This window comes from Urocitellus parryii, chromosome 14 (genome assembly GCF_045843805.1).
Source record: "Urocitellus parryii isolate mUroPar1 chromosome 14, mUroPar1.hap1, whole genome shotgun sequence".
Classification (NCBI taxonomy): domain Eukaryota; kingdom Metazoa; phylum Chordata; class Mammalia; order Rodentia; family Sciuridae; genus Urocitellus; species Urocitellus parryii.
Window position 1 is genome coordinate 7,241,350 of NC_135544.1, and position 18,471 is coordinate 7,259,820.

General features: G+C 40.3%; 1 protein-coding gene across 10 annotated transcripts in view; it reads left to right on the forward strand.

The window, feature by feature from the left end:
• Positions 1–18,471, forward strand: part of Unc5d (unc-5 netrin receptor D) — a 505,260-nt gene that overhangs the window by 472,055 nt on the left and 14,734 nt on the right. For all 10 annotated transcript variants that reach the window (XM_077792634.1, XM_077792633.1, XM_077792636.1 and 7 more), the window contains one exon: positions 4,604–4,768. In XM_077792634.1, the coding sequence (XP_077648760.1) occupies positions 4,604–4,768 (165 nt within the window). The remainder of the gene's footprint in view (positions 1–4,603; positions 4,769–18,471) is intronic.

Here is an 18,471-nt window from a genome sequence, read left to right on the forward strand (position 1 = left end):
CTTGCCCCCCCAGAATCAGCACCCTCTGCTAGGAGGTGAACATCTATGCTCTCAATAGCTGACAGAGAGCTACTTAATCATGGCTTGCTTTATTCCTTGCTGACTGTGTGGTGGGGAAGCTGTCATAAACAGTTTGCAATCAATTATTTATTTATTTGTTTTTTAAGTCCAACAAAACATCCAGTCGGGTTATCATATCCTAGGATAAAAGCAGCTGTCTTTTCAGCATGCTATGAATCTTGGAGAACTCAGTGTCTGTCTCCTGCTAGGATATGATTTACATTCTCCCCATCTGCTGGGAACCTAATTATAATAGGAATCAAAATGAAAACATTTCCAGAATTCTTTAAACACCCATAACTTTGCTATACTTTGTCCTCCATATTACATATAATTCCTCTCAGCTCAGTGAACATGTTAGCGGTTTTGTTTTTGTATCTTGGGTGCCTTTTAAAAATAAATAAATAAATAAAGTGAAGATGATTGCCATGAAAACACACTAATACAGTGCTTCTAACTCTATTATTTTTAAATGTTTTGTTGAGCACTATTGACAGCTGCTGCTCAAGTCAACAATAAAAAATATTACTTCAATACTGTCTTAAAATCAGATTTTAAAAATGTTTTGATTGTGTACAGTGGCATGGAAAGAATAAAGAGAGGGGTGTGTGTGTGTGTGTATGTGTACGTGTATAGATTTTCCTGTTTTTTCTGCAAGAAAATATTATTTCCACAGTGGACATTATACTGCTATCTTTCTTAGAGTGTTTTCAGGAGAAAATATAGGAAATTTAGCAAATAATACCAGAGAAGATACTTTAAGTAAGTGGCCAGTACCTTTTTTTTAAGAAAAGTAAGCATTACCAAGGATTCAAACCCACTATAGAAAATGCAACTTTGCTTAAGGGCTGGACTTTGAGCTTATCTATCTCTAGCCCTCAAGTCCAAGGGCTTATGTTATACTGTAATTATTTAATTATTTAAAATTTCAATTTTAGAAAATAAAAATGTCCCCAGTTAGGTAAGAGCACCTGATCACCTCTGCTCTCTGTGTTATAGTTACTTTCATTGAAAGGGATGATGCAAATTAACTCTACAAGAATTTATTGGTGCCAGGTGCTGTGGTGCACACCTCTAACCCCAGTGGCTTTGAGGCTGAGGCAGGAAAATTGCAAGTTCTGAGCCTGCCTCAGAAACTTAGTGAGGCCAGAAGCAATTTAGCAAGACCCTGTCTCTAAATAAAATTTAAAAAGGGCTGGAAATGTGTCTCAGTGGCTAAGGGCCCCTGGGTTCAATCCCCATATCAAAAAAAAAAAAAAAAACTAAAAGAATTTATTGGTTTGGAGAAGAGAGTCCATTTGAGAACTAACCACAATGAGAATGGAGAGCGGAAACACAGGGCAAAAGATGAGGAGGCCCTAGGAGGTCAGGCAGGAGATGAGGGTTAACACATCAGGCATCCAGAGGCCATTGGAATCCCCCCAGACAAAGAAATGATGGCATGAAAGCAGAGTTCTTAGGTGATGTGGTCTCATCATTGTCTCCTGCCCATGATTAAAGGTAAGAGAGCATCCACAGTGCTGCCCCTGCAGAATGCCAACCAAGCCCTTCCTGAAGAAGGGTGAGTAGGTTACTGCAGTTAGCTATTAATGAGGTGTAATGAAGAAAGGAAAAACTGAAGAGTGGCTGTGGGAGAGAGATGGTGATGATTAATTTTCAAAAGGTAAAGTTGCCAGAGAAGTCAAGGCCAAATAAAATTATTTTGAGTGCTTATCCTTTAATGCCAGGAATTGATGATAATGAGATAAATATCAGAGATGTAGTCATTAGAGCCCTCCTCAGAGGGATGGCACTTGGGCATCTCTGAGCAGATGGGATTTCGGTGGAGTGAGAAGACAGGAGGCTGAGATGTGAAGTAGGAGTTGTCCATGATTAGCCATGGGTTACAAAGTGGAAAGAGACTCAGGAGGAGAAGCAGGGAAAGAGACAGGTTAGATGGCAAGGAGAAATGATATCACTTGTGCTTATAGAGTGGGTCCAGGTGAAATGTCATTGTTGAGTGTCTTAGGGAAAATGACTTTCTCTAAAGATTACCAGGAAGCCCCACTGGTCAGAAGTGCCCTCTGTTGCCCTGTCTACTACCAGGAGGGAAAGAGAAGAGATCAGAAATAAGACTTTCTATATTGAGAGAATATGGGCAAGAGGTGCCATCAAATGGACCTGGGCCATCTTGCCAGTGCTGCAAGCAAGGTTTGGTGCAGCTGAAAGCTTCCTCAGTGACCCTTATCTCAGAGGTTCCCCAGCATTTCCCTCAAATAAACCCACAGTGGGGTGTTTTTCAGTTTTGCCCACTTCTAAGAGAACTTCAGATCCACTGGAGCTACATTAGAAAATCATTTTGGTCCAGAAATCAGAAAGCATTCAAGATATTTCAACTAAGACATTTAATCAAGGGATTTAAATGCTTAACACAAAACAAAACAAACATTGAAGAGCCCAAGGAGTTGAGGATAGAGAAAGTCGCTAGTGATATTAATAAACCAACAAGTTGGAGAATTTGAGGAAGCAAGAGCACTAAACCAGATGGTTCTGGAGGGAATGTCCACATGCCCCTGCAAGCTTCAGCACGCTGCCTGCTGGTGCCCTTAGCCCTGCCTGCTGAGGTCAGGGGAGCAGTGAAGGCTTTTGTGCCCCTTCTCCCTTCTACATCCAGCATGAGGGCCTCTCCTTAGCAGAATGTGAAGTCCTTGAGAGCAAAGAGATATATAAAATGTAGTTTTTAGACTTCCAGCCCCTGCTAGGTAGAGAATTGAAAAATGTTAAGAATAGGGTTGCATAGCTCCAGCCCATGTCTCACACGGGAATAAAGTCAAGGACATGCTATAAGATGTCACACCTGCCAGGCACAGTGGCGCATGTCTATAGTTCTGGTGGTTTGGGAGCCTGAGGCCAGAGGATAGCAAGTTCAAAGTCAGCCTTAGCAATTTTTAGTGAGGCCCTAAGCAACTTAGTGAGACCATGTCTCAAAATGAAAAAGGACTCGGAATGTGGCTCAGTGAACACAAATGCCCCTGTTCTCAATCCCTGGTACCAAAATAAAATAAAATATCATACCTGTATTCCTTTTCTGAGTTCTTGACTTCACTTTTTAAGACAAAATTCACTACCTTCCCTTTGGTTAAGTGTTAGGAACAAATGAAACAAAACCCACAAAATTCTTACATTCATTGCTGAGATGTGTGGCAACAGTGAAGGTTAGATTTTTTGTTATCTCCTGTTTCCTGCAGATGGCTCTTAGTGCATGATTAAATATTGTGTCATTAAATACAGTAATCAAAAATCCATCTCTCCTTGCCGGTTCCCTCTGAATATATCCAAAACCAGGACTTGTGAGACATTTTGTGGAGAAAATTAGGAAGCAAGTTGATATAAAACAAGTGTACACATTAGAACTCAGAAGTAAGGAGGTAACTCATAGTTCCTGAAAGTGAATTTTAATCATGGCCTTTGGCCTTATAACACATGCCAGCTTCATCGCCAGTCACACTTCAGACTTGATACATCTTTTGCCACCTTTCAGTTTTAGTTGTGCAGAAAATATTTTTAGCAACAAATGAGCAAATTATTGAGATGAGAAACAGAAAAAAAGTGAGAACGAAGATTACCAAAGACTAGGCATACGTGGTCATTGCCATGGGCATTCATGGTTCTCCATCATATTTGGTGCAGGAAGGAGAGAGTTTTCAGTACAGGAAAAAAAACATGGCAGACATATTGTAAAGTAACATGCCTTCGCATGTGATGGCATGTACTGGCTACTATTAGGAAAAAGAAATAATCTCCCTCCTGATTTAGTAAAAATTACTGTTACCTCTCAAATGTCTACAAGTCCCTTGAGAGTGGGGACCAAACCTAATTTGTTGTTATTTCTTATTGCTTAACTAGCATAGTATCTGCCCACTAGCGGGAACCTTATACATAATTGTGGAATACATGAATTAACAAACAAGGAGCTGGCAAACCAGACCACTCTGGGGTGACCCAGTGTGTTTGTGTCTCTCTGGGATGTGTTTATGTGTGTACAATTTTGCAGTAGGTATTCATTTTTATGCTGAATATATTGGCAGTATTGTGCATTCTGCATGAGTTTCTGGTATGGAGGACAAGTTCTGGTCAGTCAGTTCCTCAGCATAATTTTCATTTAAATGAGGCAACAGCATTCTACCCCAGACTTAGGTAGAAGGATGGACTAAAGAAGCTTCTAATGGGAAATAGTTTTTAGTGTAAAAAAAAAAAATGATTAACTTTAGATGGTATTCTTTCTAATTGTCTGTGTCACCAAGTGAAATCTAAGCTCTTGCAGTGTGGTTTTGGAATTCAAATGTTATCAGTTGGAATTGACATTAATTACTTTTGTGCTGCTTGGCATATGCTGGAACATTATTTCTACAACAATTCTACCGAAGTTGCTTAGGCAATTATCTCCGCTGTGATCATTGTCATCGTCATCATAATTATTGCTATTAAATCTCTCCTGTTCTCTGTGCATCTTAGCTGTTCTCCACACACCATACCCCTTTTCTCTCCTCCATCTCCCCTATAGGAAGTCCCATTCTCCCGCGTGTGGTGCAGTAACCGACAGCCCCTGCACTGTGCCTTCTCTCTGGAGCGCTACACGCCCACCACCACCCAGCTGTCCTGCAAAATCTGCATCCGGCAGCTCAAAGGCCATGAACAGATACTCCAAGTGCAGACATCCATCCTAGAGGTGAGTCTACAGGTCCTTTGCCTCCCTTTCTAAGACACAGAAAGAATCATACAGTATACCTATCACAGCCATGCTACTCAGGTTCTGAAAGAGCTTCAAAAAAGCACAGACTCTTTTACAACCTCATTAGCAATAAGGAAAAATAAACTTTCTCAGGATGAGGATTGAGCAGAGCTTCCCACTAGGCAACTCATCAGAGGGCAGAGGTTCTGTGGAGGGACCTTTGGGGAAGAAGCTAGAACAGGGCTTTTTTATGCACAAAACCACAAGCAGTGTCATAGGTCATAGCAGGCTTGGGATACCAGCTGAGATGCATTACAGGCTGAATGCAGATCGTCCAGTTGAGACACACATGATAAGAAAGGACACCGTCACCCTGGGCTATTTTTCAACTGTCTCTGGCTTATTTTCCAGATGTTATTTGCCTCGTATGTATTTCATCTTTGGGGCCTGGGATCTTTGTTTCCTTTAACAGTGTCTTACGTCCTCCAGGCTCAGGGTTCCCTATATCCACATTTCCATTAAACCTACATTCATCAGTAGCATAACACAGTTCTGTATGCCCCCATATCCATGAGGTCTGCGTTCCCAGATCCAACCAACCACAGACTGAATATTTTGAGGAAAATATTGCATTTGTATTGAACATGTACAGACTCTTTTTCCCTGTGGGTATTCCCTAAGCAATACAGTGTAACAGCTATTGATATAGCATTTACATTGTTTTAGGTTTTGCAAGTAATCTAGAGATGATTTAAAGTATACAGGAGGATATATGAAGAGTATATGCAAACACAACATAATTTTAGGAGGGACTTGAGTACCCTCAGACTTTGGTGTCTCTGAGAGTCCTGGGACCTTATTCCTAAGGATACCTAAGTCAAGAGACAGCAGTATAAGATGGACCAAGCAGGTATAGGTCTCATTCTACAAGGTAAGAAAATGGGAGTACAAAGAGATAGAAGACCCTGTCTGGGTAATTTCACTGTTGAAGGGTAGAGTTAAAATTTGAGTCAAAGGAGAATTCCTTTGGAATGTTTGCAGAAGGCTTCTGATCTCTGCCATGGTTCTGGATTTGATCTAAATCACTGAATAACTTCCCAGCTTTGGACTTGAGCTTTTACAAAGTAGATAAGAGCAATCCTGAATGTTTATTTAGGGATGGAGGGAGAAAGTAAAATAGAAGTATAGTTCTCTGTTTATCAGTTTTCTGGCTTGTGTAAGAAAACATATTTCACTGTTCACTTATAGACTGACTATACGTGTACATATATATTTAGCATATATATAATTAATGTATTTTATTAATTAACTTAGGCCTGATAGAAGGTTTAAAACACTCATATACAAACATCTCAATTTTAAGATTTTTTTGTTAAAAAAAATAGTAGCTCCATAACATTATCACTTATTTTCATTCCCATTTCAGTTCATTGTTTATGCAAAAGGCATATTGCTAATTCCTTAAATAGTTTCTTCTGAGGAGTGGATGGCATTCCAAAGGCTTATGCCTTAAAATTGATAGCTGTCTTATCTGACATGTTTGTGCAGTATTTGCATTTATTATTACCAATTAGCATTTTGTGCTAAAGGAATTTGGACAGGGCAGGTAGATTCAGAAACCTGTGTAAGATATTTTTAGAGCTTCTTTCTTGAACAGTCTTGTCATACTTAACACAATACATTTCTATGTAAAATAAAAATTGTAGGAATTTTTAAAAATAAAAACAAAAAGAAAATACAAGCAATCATGGAAAACCCAAGCATCAAATTCATAAGCAGTCATGAAAATGTAGAACATGAAGATGCCTCTGATCCAAATTACCTTAAATGTCTGTTAACAGATCAACAAAAGAATTCCAGGTTTCAAGGATTTTGTTTTTAAGGCACCCAGTTATTGGGGATCAACATCTGCTATTATGAGATATTTATCTGAGAGCAAAATGATAAAATGGCTACATTCTGATACTGTTGCTCCTTGATTAAGTAAATTCTTGTATTGCATGGAATGAAAAGTATCTCATGAACACAATCCTATCCTTTACTCTCTAATTCCTTGTCTAATGCTTCTCAAATTCACATTCAACTTTGAAATGCCTTGAAGAAGATGACATCACTATATCTCTTGATAATGGGAGGCAAGTGGCAGAATAATATTTAGTTAGTCATTGTTGAGCTATAGTCCTCTGGTTTGTAGGCTACTGTATTTTAGAAGCTTTATTAGCCCTTTTGATCCTACTGAGGATAACTTCATTAATTGCTTGAAGTGCTACTACGGGAATTTGACCTCATGCATGAATATCCATCTCTTTGTAATGAACTGCATTTCTTAGACAAGTCTAATTTGTTAACATTTTCTGTGTCAGGAGAAAACTAATAACTTTTGAAAGATACTATATTTTAGGTACTGTTTCATTTGCTTTCACATTTATCATGTAACCCTCACTACTCTGTGTATTATTACTACTATCACAATTCGAAATGATATAAAAAATCTCGAGGAGATCAACCTTCTGGTCCAAGGTCATTAAGATTAATAAGATGGGGAGCCAGGGTACCGAGCTAAGCATTGTGTCTTCAGGATCAAAGTCTGAACTACATACCACATCACTTCAGGACTTCAAACCAGGTGTTCTGATTTACCTGCCTTCACTCTGAACCTTCCCCATAACATAAGCCTTCATTTTGGAAGCAAAGGCACTCGTGATAAACAGGCCAGCACCAGCCATTTAGTCTTTGAGTCAGTCACCAAATGAGTAATATGAAAACGGAGAAGTGATTTCTTCAAAACAAGAAAGGTGGGAGGTAACCACTTGAATGATGAACTAGGACAACCGTTCATTCAACAAATCTTTGAGAATAGAATAGATATCCTACATGTAGATCTGTTCTGTAAATGGATGTCTTCATTGATCAAAGTTCTTCAACTCTGGGACTGTCTGACTCCCAGGAAAATCATGCAGTTAATGAATCTAACAAATAAAATACTGCCCTCTTCCCTTAGAAGGACTTGACTTTTGGCTTTTTTTCTTTCTTCCTTCCTTCCTTCCTTCCTTCCTTCCTTCCTTCCTTCCTTCCTTCCTTCCTTTCTTTCTTTCCTTCTTTCTTTCTTTCTTTCTTAAGTTATGGATGAACATAATACCTCTATTTCTTTAATGTATTTTTATGTGGTGCTGAGACTCAAACCCAGTGCCTCACACATGCTAGGCAAGTGCTCTAGCACTGAACTACAACGCCAGCCTCAGGATTTGACCTTTGTAGTAAATGTTGCAAGCATATTACTATGGTATCATGAATACACTATTATGTATAATTGCAATGCACCAATAACAACTGAATTTAAAAATGAAGATAGAGGCAGCAGGGCCCGGAGAGCCAGGCCAACTGATTAGCGTGGCCTGCCCTGCGGCTACAGAAGGCGTGGCGCCTCAGTGAAGCCATTAATTGGCAAGCAGGGAGGTTAGGGAAGGCCATTAGGTGGAATCCCACCAGCCAAGCCCACACGGACCCTTGGGCCGAGCACGGGTTCTCAGAAGGGGAAGGAAGCGGTACAGTCCCATCCCCCACAGCGGACACTCCGCCGAGCCAGTCAGCGGCCACCATCCGGGAAAGCTGAAGGATACACCGCCACTCTCCTTCAGAGTGCGACATCAAAACAGGTCGGTGTCATTCAGCTCACCCCCCAGACAGCGGGAATTCGCATAAAATCTCTCCTAGGCTTGCCGGGAGAGGGAGTATCAAGCTGAGCCTCCATACAGGCTAGGGGGAAACCAGAGACACCTGACCTCCAACCCCTCCTCCCAGTAGCAGCCAAAAAGAAACCTGGCTAGCCAGCGCTGGGGGAGGGGCAAGCAGAAAGAATCAAAGTGATAGAGTGCCAGGGATCCCAGCAGCCTGCAGCAGGGCCCGGAGAGCCAGGCCAACTGATTAGCGTGGCCTGCCCTGCGGCTACAGAAGGCGTGGCGCCTCAGTGAAGCCATTAATTGGCAAGCAGGGAGGTTAGGGAAGGCCATTAGGTGGAATCCCACCAGCCAAGCCCACACGGACCCTTGGGCCGAGCTCGGGTTCTCAGAAGGGGAAGGAAGCGGTACAGTCCCATCCCCCACAGCGGACACTCCGCCGAGCCAGTCAGCGGCCACCATCCGGGAAAGCTGAAGGATACACCGCCACTCTCCTTCAGAGTGCGACATCAAAACAGGTCGGTGTCATTCAGCTCACCCCCCAGACAGCGGGAATTCGAATAAAATCTCTCCTAGGCTTGCTGGGAGAGGGAGTATCAAGCTGAGCCTCCATACAGGTTAGGGGGAAACCAGAGACACCTGACCTCCAACCCCTCCTCCCAGTAGCAGCCAAAAAGAAACCTGGCTAGCCAGCGCTGGGGGAGGGGCAAGCAGAAAAAATCAAAGTGATAGAGTTCCAGGGATCCCAGCAGCCTGCAGCAGGGCCCGGAGAGCCAGGCCAACTGATTAGCGTGGCCTGCCCTGCAGCTACAGAAGGCGTGGCACCTCAGTGAAGCCATTAATTGGCAAGCAGGGAGGTTAGGGAAGGCCATTAGGTGGAATCCCACCAGCCAAGCCCACACGGACCCTTGGGCCGAGCACGGGTTCTCAGAAGGGGAAGGAAGCGGTACAGTCCCATCCCCCACAGCGGACACTCCGCCGAGCCAGTCAGCGGCCACCATCCGGGAAAGCTGAAGGATACACCGCCACTCTCCTTCAGAGTGTGACATCAAAACAGGTCGGTGTCATTCAGCTCACCCCCCAGACAGCGGGAATTCGCATAAAATCTCTCCTAGGCTTGCCGGGAGAGGGAGTATCAAGCTGAGCCTCCATACAGGCTAGGGGGAAACCAGAGACACCTGACCTCCAACCCCTCCTCCCAGTAGCAGCCAAAAGGAAACCTGGCTAGCCAGCGCTGGGGGAGGGGCAAGCAGAAAGAATCAAAGTGATAGAGTGCCAGGGATCCCAGCAGCCTGCAACAGGGCCCGGAGAGCCAGGCCAACTGATTCGCGTGGCCTGCCCTGCGGCTACAGAAGGCGTGGCGCCTCAGTGAAGCCATTAATTGGCAAGCAGGGAGGTTAGGGAAGGCCATTAGGTGGAATCCCACCAGCCAAGCCCACACGGACCCTTGGGCCGAGCTCGGGTTCTCAGAAGGGGAAGAAAGCGGTACAGTCCCATCCCCCACAGCGGACACTCCACCGAGGCAGTCAGCGGCCACCATCCGGGAAAGCTGAAGGATACACCGCCACTCTCCTTCAGAGTGCAACATCAAAACAGCGGACACTCCATCCAGGCAGTCAGTGGCCACCATCCGGGAAAGCTGAAGAATACACCACCACTCTCCAACAGCTTGTAACATCAAAACAGCCAGCAGCAGGACCCCGGAGATCCAGGCCAACTGATTCGCGCGGCCTGCCCCGCAGCTACAGAAGGCGTGGCGCCTCAGAGAAGCCATTAATTAGCAAGCAGGGAGGTTAGGGACTGCCATTAGGTGGAATCCCACCAGCCAAGCCCACCGCCCACGCCCGGAAGAGGCCCAGCGATCTGCCAGCATTGTAGTCACGACACCCCAATTGGAATAGGGACAGAGCAGAGCCGCCTTCCACTCCCGGAACAGGCCCAGAGAGCCGCCAGCGTGATAGACACGTCACCCCAATTGGAGTAGGGGCACAGCCGCCGCCCGCACCTGCAAGGGAGACTTTTCAAGTATACAAGAGCAACATAAATAAATAGGGGGTAAATTTCAAAACACAACAGTTGCACCAAGCAGAAAGAAACGCGGGCAGTATGAAAAGACAAGGAAAGAAAGGACCACAAGCAATGCAGGTCAACTCAACTTTAGAAGAGGTAATAGCTGCAACAGATGGAATATCAGATAAAGAGTTCAGGATATATATGCTTCAGATGATCTGGAGTCTCAAGGAAGACATGAGACAGCAAAATCAGACAATGAAAGATCACATTGACAAACAAATCCAGGAAGTCAAAGATCAATTTCACAGGGAGATAGAGGTAATAAAAAACAAACAAATTGAAATTCTAGAAATGCAGGAAACAATAAACCAACTTAAAAACTCAATTGAGAATACTACCAGCAGAGTAGATCACTTAGAAGAGAGAACATCAGACAATGAAGACAAAGTATTTCAACTGGAAAAGAACATAGACAGCTCAGCAAGTCTGCTAAGAAACCATGAGCAGAACATCCAAGAATTATGGGACAATATCAAAAGACCAAATTTAAGAGTCATTGGGATACAGGAAGGCACAGAGCTCCATTCCAAAGGAATAAACAGTCTATTCAGTGAAATAATACGAGAAAACTTCCCAGAATTGAAGATTGAGACAGAATCCCAAATCCTAGAAGCCTACAGGACGCCGAATGTGCAAAATCATAAGAGATCCACACCTAGACACATTATAATGAAGATGTCCAACATACAGAATAAGGAGAGAATTTTAAAAGCTGCAAGAGAAAGAAAGCAGATTACATTTAGGGGTAAACCAATCAGGATAACAGCTGATCTCTCAACACAGACTCTGAAAGCTAGAAGATCCTGGAATAACATATTTCAAACACTGAAAGACAATGGGCTCCAACCAAGAATCGTGTATCCGGCGAAATTAAGCTTCAGGTTAGAAGATGAAATTAAAACCTTCCACAATAAACAAAAGTTAAAAGAATTCGCAGCTAGAAAACCATCTCTTCAAAAAATCCTTGGCAAAACATTACAGGAAGAGGAAATGGAAAACAACATTGAAAACCAACAATGGGAGGTAGGACAGTAAAGGGGGGAAAGTAGTCATAGAGGATAACAAATCAGGTTTAGTAACATCAATAAACAAATATGGATAGAAGAACAAACCATATCTCAATAATAACCCTAAATGTTAATGGCTTAAACTCACCAATTAAGAGACACAGGCTAGTAGAATGGATCAAAAAACAAGACCCAACAATATGCTGTCTACAGGAGACGCATTTGATAGGAAAAGATATACATAGACTGAAGGTGAAAGGTTGGGAAAAATCATATCACTCATATGGACCGCGGAAACAAGCAGGAGTGTCCATACTCATATCTAATAAAATAGATTTCAAGCCAAAGCTAATCAAAAGGGATATAGAAGGACACTTCATACTGCTCAAGGGAACCATACACCAACAAGACATAACAATCATAAATATATATGCCCCAAATAATGGTGCAGCTGTATTCATCAAGCAAACTCTTCTCAAGTTCAAGAGTCTAATAGACCAACATACAATAATCATGGGAGACTTCAACACACCTCTCTCACCACTGGACAGATCTTCCAAACAAAAGTTAAATAAGGAAACTATAGAACTCAATAACACAATTAACAACCTAGACTTAATTGACATATATAGACTATACCACCCAACATCAAGTAGCTACACTTTTTTCTCAGCAGCACATGGAACCTTCTCAAAAATAGACCATATACTATGTCACAGGGCAACTCTTAGACAATACAAAGGGGTAGAGATAATACCATGCATCTTATCTGATCATAATGGAATGAAACTGAAAATCAATGATAAAAGAAGAAAGGAAAAAGCAAGCATCACCTGGAGAATGAACAATAGGTTGCTGAGTGATCAATGGGTTTTAGAAGACATCAAGGAGGAAATTAAAAAATTCCTAGAGTTAAATGAAAACACAGACACAACATATCGGAATCTATGGGACACATTGAAAGCAGTTCTAAGAGGAAAATTCATTGCTTGGAGTTCATTCCTCAAAAAAAGAAAAAACCAACAAATAAATGATCTCATACTTCATCTCAAAATCCTAGAAAAAGAAGAGCAAAACAACAGCAAAAGAAGTAGAAGGCAAGAAATAATTAAAATCAGAGCTGAAATTAATGAAATTGAAACAAAAGAAACAATTGAAAAAATTGACAAAACTAAAAGCTGGTTCTTTGAAAAAATAAATAAAATTGACAGACCCTTAGCCATGCTAACGAAGAGAAGAAGAGAGAGAACCCAAATTACTAGCATACGGGATGAAAAAGGCAATATCACAACAGACACTTCAGAAATACAGAAGATAATCAGAAATTACTTTGAATCCTTATACTCCAATAAAATAGAAGATAGTGAAGGCATAGATAAATTCCTTGAGTCCTATGATCTGCCCAGATTGAGCCAGGAGGATATAGACAACCTAAACAGACCAATAACAATAGAGGAAATAGAAGAAACCATCAAAAGACTACCAACTAAGAAAAGCCCAGGACCGGATGGGTATACAGCAGAGTTTTACAAAACCTTTAAAGAGGAACTAACACCAATACTTTTCAAGCTATTTCAGGAAATAGAAAAAGAGGGAGAACTTCCAAATTCATTCTACGACGCCAACATCACCCTGATTCCGAAACCAAACAAAGACACATCAAAGAAGGAAAACTACAGACCAATATCTCTAATGAACCTTGACGCAAAAATCCTCAATAAAATTCTGGCGAATCGGATTCAAATACATATCAAAAAAATTATACATCATGATCAAGTAGGATTCATCCCTGGGATGCAAGGCTGGTTTAATATACGGAAATCAATAAATGTTATTCACCACATCAATAGACTTAAAAATAAGAACCATATGATCATCTCAATAGATGCAGAAAAAGCATTCGACAAAGTACAGCATCCCTTTATGTTCAAAACGCTAGAAAAATTAGGGATAACAGGATCATACCTCAACATTGTAAAAGCAATCTATGATAAGCCACAGGCCAGCATCATTCTGAATGGAGAAAAATTGAAGGCATTCCCTCTAAGATCTGGTACAAGACAGGGATGCCCTCTCTCACCACTTCTGTTCAACATAGTCCTCGAAACACTGGCCAGAGCAATTAGACAGTCAAAAGAAATTAAAGGCATAAAAATAGGAAAAGAAGAACTTAAATTATCACTATTTGCAGATGATATGATTCTATACCTAGCAGACCCAAAAGGGTCTACAAAGAAGCTATTAGAGCTAATAAATGAATTCAGCAAAGTGGCAGGATATAAGATCAACACGCATAAATCAAAGGCATTCCTGTATATGAGCGACAAATCCTCTGAAACGGAAATGAGGACAACTACTCCATTCACAATATCCCCCCAAAAAATAAAATACTTGGGAATCAACCTAACAAAAGAGGTGAAAGATTTATACAATGAAAATTACAGAACCCTAAGGAAAGACATAGAAGAAGACCTTAGAAGATGGAAAAACATACCCTGCTCATGGATAGGCAGAACTAACATCATCAAAATGGCGATATTACCAAAAGTTCTCTATAAGTTCAATGCAATGCCAATCAAAATCCCAACAGCATATCTTGTAGAAATAGATAAAAGAATCATGAAATTCATATGGAATAATAAAAGACCCAGAATAGCAAAAACAATACTAAGCAGGAAGTGTGAATCAGGCGGTATAGCGATACCAGACTTCAAGCTATACTACAGAGCAATAGTAACAAAAACAGCATGGTACTGGTACCAAAACAGGCGGGTGGACCAATGGTACAGAATAGAGGACACAGTAACTAATCCACAAAACTACAACTATCTTATTTTTGATAAAGGGGCTAAAAGCATGCAATGGAGGAAGGATAGCATCTTCAACAAATGGTGCTGGGAAAACTGGAAATCCATTTGCACCAAAATGAATCTGAATCCCTATCTCTCGCCGTGCACAAAAGTTAACTCAAAATGGATCAAGGAGCTTGATATTAAATCAGAGACACGGCATCTGATAGAAGAAAAAGTTGGTTATGATCTACACGCTGTGGGATCAGGCTCCAAATTCCTCAATAGGACACCCATAGCGCTAGAGTTAACAAATAGAATCAACAAATGGGACTTACTCAAACTAAAAAGTTTTTTCTCAGCAAAAGAAACAATAAGAGAGATAAATAGGGAGCCTACATCCTGGGAACAAATCTTTACTCCACACACTTCAGATAGAGCCCTAATAACCAGAATATACAAAGAACTCAAAAAATTAGACAATAAGATAACAAATAACCCAATCAATAAATGGGCCAAGGACCTGAACAGACACTTCTCAGAGGAGGACATACAATCAATCAACAAGTACATGAAAAAATGCTCACCATCGCTAGCAGTCAGAGAAATGCAAATCAAAACTACCCTAAGATACCATCTCACTCCAGTAAGACTGGCAGCCATTAGGAAGTCAAACAACAATAAGTGCTGGAGAGGATGCGGGGAAAAGGGCACTCTTGTTCATTGCTGGTGGGACTGCAAATTGCTGCAGCCAATTTGGAAAGCAGTATGGAGATTTCTCGGAAAGCTGGGAATGGAACCACCATTTGACCCAGCTATTCCCCTTCTCGGTCTATTCCCTAAAGCCCTAACAAGAGCATGCTACAGGGACACTGCTACATCGATGTTCATAGCAGCTCAATTCACGATAGCAAGACTGTGGAACCAGCCTAGATGCCCTTCAATAGATGAATGGATAAAAAAAATGTGGCATTTATACACTATGGAGTATTACTCTGCATTAAAAAATGACAAAATTATAGAATTTGGAGGGAAATGGATGGCATTAGAGCAGATTATGCTAAGTGAAGCTAGTCAATCTTTAAAAAACAAATACCAAATGACTCCTTTGATATAAGGGGTGTAAACAAGGACAGGGTAGGGACGAAGAGCTTGAGAAGAATATTTACAGTAAACAGGGATGAGAGGTGGGAGGGAAAGGGAGTGAGAAGGGAAATTGCATGGAAATGGAAGGCGATCCTCAGGGTTATACAAAATGTCATATAAGAGGTAAGGAGGGGTAAGTCAAGAGAATACAAATGGAAGACATGATTTACAGTAGAAGGGGTAGAGAGAGAAAAGGGGAGGGGAGGGGAGGGGAGGGGAGGGGGGATAGTAGACAATAGGACAGACAGCAGAATACATCAGACACTAGAAAGGCAATATGTCAATCAATGGAAGGGTAACTGATGTGATACAGCAATTTGTATACGGGGTAAAAGCGGGAGTTCATAATCCACTTGAATCAAACCGTGTAATATGATGTATTAAGAACTATGTAATGTTATGAACGACCAATAAAAATAAATAAATAAATAAATAAATAAATAAAAATGAAGATAGAGGAAGTGTTGAAAAATGGTGATCACCTGTTAGGAATCACATCAGTTTTTAGGTACCTAGTTCTTGGACATTAGGCCAAAAAAAAAAAAAGACTGTATTTAAAGTGGTTTTTGTAAGCTAGTAATTGGAATTTTATTAATTAAAATCAATATCAATAATATGGAACTAACACTTTTAAAAATTTCAGTGTATGTTTTTGAAATTTTTTTTCCTCTTAAGGAAAGGAAAAAACTCTCTAATCCTCTCCTAAATCTCTGTATCTCTAGGCTCCAGAGGTTCCATTCCTTTCTTACTTGAGTGGGTTGTTTTAATGACACTATTTCCTATATGTAACAGTGAAACCAGAAGAGGTTGTATAAATGATTTTCCAAATAAATGCAATTCTTATCACCATCAGAATTAAAAATTACTTTAGTGAGCCAAAATATATATATATATATATATATATATATATATATATATATGTATATATACATACTCATAAACACACACACACACACACACACATATATATTTTTTTCTTTTTAAGGTAGCGGATGATATATCAGTCTTTAGAAGTAGTTAGTTCCCCTTAAATTTGACCATGATGAATTACCTAATGATTATTGCCAATTGATTCACTATAAAGGAGCAGTATCACTCATCTATAAACTGTGGATTGGAACAAAAGAGTTACTACAACTGAGGACAAGGGAAAAATCCCCAGATAATTTTTTTTTCATTATTACTTATTAGTATCATTGAAGACTTTTTTCTTTGTTGGTAGAAATGACTTAAATGGGAATCTTACATGTTACAATTTTGCCTTCAAGCAGTTCTCTTATCTTTCTTCCAAAAGTGGTGGAAGTTGGGGGATAATTTGTCTGTTAGAAAATAGAATACTTGGAATCTCTCATTGATTTACAACTCCCTAAGCGAACCAGGTAGCAGCCGCTTATCTCAGAAGTGCAGAACATGGAAATCTACTGTTCCTCTGCATATTTAATTTAAACAATCAGGAAATGTGATGTATCTACAGGATTCTTATTGCTTGGCCCAGATGTCTTTTAGAATGCATCATAAATGTTACATAAAATGTCATCCTTATGTGTGGAAAATATTTAAATATGGAAATTTAAGAGGGACATTGGACCCACTTATTAAAATGGAGTAAATAGTAGAAGTGCTTAGTTTTAGATTCAGTTTCATATGGTATTATATTTACCTTCAAAGAAGACCACTTCCTCTAGCCCTTTTTGAAGATAGTATGCATTACAGTCCCAACAGACAAAGATTTGGGCTTCACAGGTGCAGTGAGGGCTTCCGGAAGCCTGTTTTATGTCTTGCCATCCTTTGGCCTGGACCTGTGTATTTTCAGTTTTAAGCTATCTTTTCTCAGATTAGCACGCTTTGGTGCCATTTACAGATGTTGACCACCATGGAAACTGGCATAGAACCCCCCCCATACGTACACACTAAGCCCTTTCATACTTTTTAAGTCAGAAAATATGTAAGGAAGCCATTCCAATTTGATTTGCATTTTTAGAGGCTGAAAGAAATTTTACAAACCATGATAAAAAATGAAGTATCTTGTAACCTATTTCATGCAAGGAGAAGCCGAGTTGGTTTATTTTATAACCATCCAATATATCAGAACAGAATTGTCCACTCTGCCTGGAATAAGTACATATCCACCCAGTTTCTATTCAACCAATGCCTAGGAATCCTTCAAGGCCGACTCAAATGCTTTCTCCAGGAAGCCTTTCCCACTATAAATTCCTGAAACAAAATGATAATGTCACTCATAGTCCTTGTCTTAACCATCCTGCTCTATGCATTCCATACATGTCTTGAAGCTGTGAAAGGAGTACTGGTACTGGATATCAGAGTCCCAGTTTCAGCTACGTCACAAACTACCTGGGTGGTTTTTTCCAAGTTTTTACCAGGTTTCATGATCTCCGTGGAGTCTATTCAAATTGCAAAAAGACTGATTAGGAAAACGAGGCTAGGAGAGGCCATATAGCATTCAAGTTAAAAGCTAGGAAGTACAGAGTCTTACTCCTAAGTGAGATCTTTCTGATGGTTAAAAAGATTCTTTTGCTATCACATCTTGCTAATTGCAAACACTGGGAGGTTTTTTTAATTAATTTTTTATTTGTTTTAGTTAATTATACAGACAATAGAATGCACTTGTATACTTTGATATATCATACATAGATGGGATATAATTTCTCATTTTTCTGAGTATACATATTGTAGAATCATATTGGTCATACAGTCACATATATATGTAAAGAAATGATGTCTGTTTCATTTTACTATCTTTCTTATCCCCACATCTCCTGCCTTCCCCTCCTCTCACTTCCTTCTACCTAATCTAAGGTAATTCTATTCTTTTTTTTTTTTTTTTTGCTTTTTGCCTTTGCAAGATTGTTTTTATGTGCATCATTCTATAACATACTGAGAAATAGAATTAAAACTAGTAAGTAGAATCCATTTAATATGAGATGTACTTTGAGTTTTCAGAGGAGGGCATAATGTGCAGCACTTTCCAAATGCATTTGCCTAGAAAG